At 40.2% G+C, this 6,860-nt stretch overlaps 1 protein-coding gene across 1 annotated transcript in view; it reads right to left on the bottom strand.

Annotated features, from left to right (window-relative positions):
- Positions 1 to 857: 857 nt before the first annotated feature.
- HPRT1 (hypoxanthine phosphoribosyltransferase 1) overlaps positions 858 to 6,860 on the bottom strand; it is a 32,094-nt gene continuing 26,091 nt past the window's right edge. Inside the window, exons 6-9 of the mRNA XM_082681659.1 lie at positions 5,898 to 5,980; positions 2,309 to 2,355; positions 2,086 to 2,162; positions 858 to 1,569 (exon numbers count right to left, since the gene is read on the bottom strand). Coding sequence (XP_082537785.1) covers positions 1,522 to 1,569; positions 2,086 to 2,162; positions 2,309 to 2,355; positions 5,898 to 5,980 — 255 coding nt within the window. The 3' untranslated portion in view covers positions 858 to 1,521. The remainder of the gene's footprint in view (positions 1,570 to 2,085; positions 2,163 to 2,308; positions 2,356 to 5,897; positions 5,981 to 6,860) is intronic.

Raw genomic sequence — 6,860 nt, 5'->3', positions numbered from 1 at the left:
AAATTGCCAACTGCCAACTATTTTGACCTACAAAAATGGTAATTTCATACGGTTCGACCTAAGAGAAGGTGGTAAGTGCAACTGAGAAGAGGGTGAGGAGGGTCCGCAGTCGGAGGCGGGGTGCAGTGGTGAGTAGGGTGGCCCGGGAGAGCCCAGTGAGGTGGCGTGCTGAGGAGAGGAAGCGGAGTTACCCTGGATGCTACACTCACACGGGGTAACGCCCACCTCAGCCTCAGAGGGCACCAAGATCAAATGAGATAACAAAAGGGAAAACTTTTTGTAAACTAGGAAGTTCTAGGACTATAGCAAATTATTATTTAGTATCATTTAAAGTTCCCTGTTTTGCTGCTGGGAATTACAGCAGACTTTGTAAGGCATAAATATAGCTGGATGGCCTGCAAGGTTACTAGTTCATACCTTACCTGGAGCAGAGAAGCAATGAAGAGTTTTGGCTTAAAACTTTTCTGCCTGCTCCCAGAAAACAAAAGGTTTTGTTGTTGTTCTTTAGTCGATAGAGTATTCTCTACCCAAAGAAGGTAACAGTGTATGTCTGAAAAACTGTTGAACTGCAGGTGAGGTTGCAATGGAAGCAATTTAACAGAATTCCAAGAGAGAGCCATGTTATTTTAGCATCAGAAAATGTAATAAACTATATATCATGTGTCTAAAATCTGAGGTCTCTGAAGTAGGTAAGAATCTCACTAGCTCCACCAACCCATTCTACCAGATAATCATTATTTGCTCTGCTTGGTAAAGATTACAATTAAACTAGCTACTGAAATTTAACAGACAAGGAAAAGGCAACCAACAGAAAACTACACTAGGTTAATTTGTAGAGAAATAACAGGTATGCATAGTTTCTTTTAAAGAGACAGCCTTTATTTTAAGGATTTTTACATTGAAGACTTCAAAAAGTGGTAGGTTTTTAGAACGTATTGACCTGTATTTAAAAGGAACTGTTGACAAAGATTCTCCAGAAATAATCTGAACAAGCGGGAAAATACAGTTAATACTACTGAAACCTACTAAAATAACTCCAGGACATACGGTTTATCCGACATAACAATACCTCTAAATGCTGTCACTGATATGAAACTGACTGCTTCTTTTCTAAACACACAGTGGTATAATTAACAATATTCAATCACTTCTGTTCTTTCCTGAATATATAAAAATTAAAATACCAATTAAAAAACTAATATATTCTCCTCTTTCAATGTTTCTTACAGATACAATTTCAATATTTTCATTCATTAGTGGTGTGGTTTAAGAGATTTTTCATTCACAAATCAAACAACAATCCATCCAAAGGGAACTGATACTCTATAGGCTCATAGTGCAAATAAAGAGTTAGGGAATGCAGCAACTGACCTTTCTAAAATACAGAACGGATAAAATTCTTAGAAGATACATGCAATAAGCTCTACTAAGCAGCTGGCCACAGAACTAGAACATCTGATAATTTTCCTGGTGACTTCAAGGGGACTCCAGATGTTTCCAAACTCAACTTGAACTCTCATCTTAGGCTTTGTATTTTGCTTTTCCAGTTTCGCTAATGACACAAACATGCTATAAAATAAAAATCCAGAGATTCACATTAGAAAAGTATACTGTGAAGTGAAAGGCGAGAACAGTACTTGGCATGTCTTCTATGAACAGTATTCTGCTGCAGGGGTTTTTACAAAACAAACGGCCTTCCTCATCTTCCTCACTCGCGTTCACAAACGCGTTCTCGGCACTCCTGCTTCCAGAGGAGGTGGTGGGTATTTGAAGGAGAGTGAATTAAAAGACTTAAACTAGTTCATTTCTCGCTTACTTATGATCACATCTATCATCTGAAATAATAATGGGACAGTTACTGTATATTAAACCTGTTCAACTGTTTAGCCAGCAAGATGTGTTACCCTAGCCTGGCCAAGTTACAGCTTTAAGGACGTCTGTACTTGACTACAGCTTTATGTGACTAATGGGAACCATCAGTCTGTTCAAATTATGAGGTGCTGGAAAGAGAAAACAATTCTTCCCTCTTATAAATTTTTATATGGGTTCTGAAAAATGAGAATGAGGAAAAGAAGCATTACTTACATTCAAATCCCTGAAGTATTCATTATAGTCAAGGGCATATCCTACAACAAACTTGTCTGGAATTTCAAATCCAACAACTAAAAAGAATCACATCATTTAGATACAGAAAACATCACTTTCAAATCTAATACGTGCAAACATTCTCTAAAGTGACTCTAAACCATTTCATATAAAACTTGTTGGGTTAAAGCTGGTTAAATGATTGACAAAGTATTTCACTTACAGTCTGGTCTATATCCAACACTTCGCGGGGTCCTTTTCACCAGCAAGCTGTTAATTATAAAATGTGACATGTGACACACGGAGACACTGCAGGGCATTACAAAAGAGAATATTCATGGTTTGCAACACGGTTTCATCTGCAGTTTAGAATACTATGGTCAGTTTTAACAAACCCAAAGAAACACTCTGAAATGGAGAGAGCTAAATCACAGGGCTCCCTGGGCAGGGGCAGCAATGAGTTCACACTATAGATGAGGCCCTCGACTGATCTTCACCTGGAACACGATGGACTGTTCTGAGAGCTGCCCCCTGACTACCCACATGCCCATCAAAGGGCAGCTACTTGGGGAGGATGAACGGGTGGGGAATGCCAACGAGCAAAGATGACAAGTAAAGGCTTTCAGTCCAAAATCCCTGGAAAACAATCCCTAAGCCACAAATGGTGTGGGAGAGGTGAGCATCACCTTTCAAGACTTCTAGTAAATAGCTTACAAAGAGGAATGTTAGCTTAAAAAAGAAGTAGCATGCTAAAGGAGCTAGTATTTGTTTTTGAGAGCAGAAACTGCAGGTAGGATGTGTCAACTCTAACGAAAGCTAATTTCATAATCCAAGTGCTGCCTGCTGAAATTTTTCAGCCATTAAAAAATCTGTAATGGTGCTCTGAAAGCCTTTACATATGATAAGGGCAGTCCCAATAAAACAAGATTTCATAACTTCCTAGATAAGTATATTAAAAGGACTGGAAAGGACCTAAAGTGATTCTCAACCTTCGCTGCACATTGGAATCATGTGGGAACATCAAAAAACTATATAAAACTCAGATACCCAGGCCATACCCCTCACCAATTACATCAGAATCGCTGGGGATGGGACACAGATGTAGGTTATGTTTTGTTTTTTAAACTCTCAGATGATACCAATGTGCAGCCAAAGTTGAGAAGCACTGGCCTAAGCCTTATCCTCCAAGGGATCGTAGTCCAGGCAAGTCCCTTGAGATTCTCCTTCCAGTAATTAGAGGACACACTTAGACTCGGGTTCCATTTAGAAAGAAAATAACAAACCAATCACAGCAAAACCCCTTCCATCTACCTGAACTCATTCAGGAACAATCCAAAAAAGGTATCATTAAACTCAGTGCAAGCTGTACTAAGAGTTCAGGGGAACTCAGCACCTCATATTCCTATAGATCTCAATGAATTATTTTGAAATAATTGCAGATTCATAGGAAGTAGCCAAGAAAAAAGCACAGGGAGCGCCTGTGTGCCCTCTCTCCAGTTTCCTCCAGTGAACATGTCACATAACTGTAGTAGATTACCACAACCAGGACATGGACATTGGTGGACTGACCTTATCCAAATGTCATCAGCTTTCTGTGCTCATACTTATGTGTGTGTAATTCTACGCAATCGTATCACACGTGTGGATTCGTGTAACCACCACCACAATCAGGATACAGAACTTTCCATCACACATGGCTTTCTCTTGCTACCTCTTTATTTATAGTCACAGCCACCCACCACGCCCTAACCCCTGGCAACCACTAATCTGTTCTCCATTTCTATCATTCTGTCACTTTAAGAAGGTTGTATAGGGGCTTCCCTGGTGGCGCAGTGGTTGAGAGTCTGCCTGTCGATGCAGGGGACACGGGTTCGTGCCCTGGTCCGGGAAGATCCCACATGCCGCAGAGCGGCTGGGCCCGTGAGCCATGGCCGCTGAGCCTGCGCATCTGGAGCCTGTGCTCTGCAACGGGAGAGGCCACAGCGGTGAGAGGCCCGTGCACCGCAAAAAAAAAAAAAAAAAAAAAGGTTGTATAAATGGGATCATACAGTATTTGCCCTTTTGAGATTGGCACAGTTCCGTTGAGTTCCTCCAGGTCGTGTGCATCAGCAGTTTGTTCCTTTTTAGTGCTGAGTAGGATTCCATGGTAGGGTGGACCACAGTTTGTTTAACCAGTCACCTACCAAAGGACATTTTGGCTCTTTCCAGTTTGGGGCTATTGCAAATGAAGCTGCCATGAACATTCACACACGGGTTTTTGAGCGGATGTAAGTTCTCATTTCTCTGGGAGAAATGCCCAGAGTGCAGCTGCTGGAGTTGTATGGCAGTTACAGGTTTAGTTTCTTAAGAAACTGCCAAACTGTTTTCCAAAGTGGCTGCAGCACTTGACATGCCTGTCAGTTAATGGTTTTTTAATTTTTAATTTAACTTTTAAGTTAAAAAGCTTTCTAGTCATTCTTAACCCTGCTTTGTACTTAATCTTTTTAGGTATAAAGCACAGATACACATACATTGCATAAATAGATACACAATATATCTGTGATATTAAATTTAATGGCAAGGAAGAGATTAGGAAAAGAAGGTTGAGAAACAACCCACTTGGGCCACAGCCCCATCACTAATGACCCTCACACCTCCAGCTACAGGAAGTATCTCTCTCATGAGGCAGTCTATCTCAGTTTCACAGCATACTCCAGGAAAGAGGCACACAAGAATACCTGGAGGAGTATATGCCACAGTAGGTTGACATTTAAAACCCTGAAAGCATGTAGAGAAATGAGCAAATGCACTGACTGGTCTGCAGGAAACTGCTTAGTGCCCTAGAATGCATCATTTCTACACTCTCATCATGCCTGTCCCAAATCCATTTAAAGTAAAAACTCACTGATGATACACTGGCACCAGCTATCAGAAAAGCCCCAAAGGACAAACTGCTGACACACGACTCAGTAGAAGGCTTACTCTGATTCAAAGATGTTCGACAAATACTTTGATCCTTTAAAAGGGGTTTATAAAAACCAGTTAATCGTTTAGGAAATAAAAGTTAGATCACTATCTGACCCCTACATAAAATTGCAGATTGGTCAAAAATTTAAAAAAAAAAAGGAAAAAAAACCCCAAAACATCCAGGGACGTCACCTGACAAAAAAAATAGTAAGGCATGAACTCTGAGCCAGGTTGCCTGGGTTCAAATTTTACCTCTATAGTGATCCAGCTCTGTGCCTCTGGATAATTCCCTATGCTTTGGTATCCCCATCTGTGAAGTGGGAATAATGGTCTACCTCTGAGTTGTTGGCGAGTGAAACTATAATTAGGGATAAACACAGGTAGAACTAATAAGCCAAACAGCACAGGTAGGACCAGGAAGTGAGGCTGGCTTAGAAGAAAGGAAGCAGATATTGTACATTTTCAACGTGGCTACAAAACAAGATGCATCACACAGGACCATTACATCACTCAATTCCAGGAGCTCAGGATCTCCAGGGCCCACTCCTTCCTACCACCTCCTAACCCGTCTTTGGGATCCTTGGTCTCAGTTTTGCAAAGAGGCCCCAAATCCTCTGCCATGCTACCCAGGACAACTTTGATATCATTATTAGATTGGGGAAAAACCAAAGAGTAATAACATTGGGCAATAAGGTGACTGCACTGAAAGGCTTTAACACACGACAAATTATTTACAAAGGACACTTACTGAGTCTTACTTGAGATTATATTACTTTTTGGAGATAAGAAAATTTACCCTTACAAAGAAGCAATTAATCTTTTTTCAAATGAAGAAAGTATCCTATGTCAAAATGTTATTTACATACCTTGCAACCTTGACCATCTTTGGATTATGCTGCTTGACCAAGGAAAGCAAGGTCTGCATTGTTTTGCCAGTGTCAATTATATCCTTTAAAAAAAGAAAAGACATTTAAATGGTAAATAAAACTATCGTACCTTTAAATTCAGTCATCATATAAACACAAAAAAACAAAATCCCATGTATAACTGGAATAATGCCATTTTTTTTTCGGTGCAGTGATTCTCACAATTCATACTGAGATATTCTGGAATCTGTAAGTCATCTGGCTCTCAGCAAGCAGTAGGAATGCCAGTCCTCAGGGCTGGATTTTATAGGCACCAAGAGATCAATGACAGCTAATTTAAGTATATATATGCAAGTATGTACACACATATTTTATTAGAGAGTTGTGGTGCTGCCCTTCATTATAAAAGATATTAGATTTTTTTTTATAAACTCAAGATCAGGATGCTCCAACTCTCGGATGCAGGTGGTTAAGAGACCACACCAAGAAACACTGCTTTATACCATCTTAAAAGTATCCAAAGTATTAAAGTTTTACCATATAGAATTACTTTACATGAAAGTGAATCTTAGCTATTTAGTCAAAAGTAAGACATTATTCAAAACAAACCTATCTCTAATTGGGAAAACATTTCTTAAACCATAACCCTAATGCTCTTCAATGAAAATATTCTCTACAGATGGTATAAAGCAGCGTTCACAAAGTGGGGCTGTAAGTCATCAGAAACATCAGGGCTGGGGATTTGTGAAAAATGCAGATTTCTGGGCTGTGGTAGACAGAATTCTGTTGGCCCCCAGGACTCCTGCCCCCTGGTGTACACACTCAGAATCATCCCCCACTCCCTGAGTGTGAGTGGGACTTGCGAAATGATGGGGTTGTCAGTAGGTTGTGTTACACAAGACAGCTGTAGCAGCCTGGAGAGAGATTCTGCTGGTTTTGAAGAAGTCAGCTGTCATATGAGAG

Source organism: Grampus griseus (genome assembly GCF_964374135.1).
Source record: "Grampus griseus genome assembly, chromosome: X".
Classification (NCBI taxonomy): domain Eukaryota; kingdom Metazoa; phylum Chordata; class Mammalia; order Artiodactyla; family Delphinidae; genus Grampus; species Grampus griseus.
Note: the sequence above shows the minus strand (reverse complement) of the source record. Positions and strands in the feature narration are given on the sequence as shown.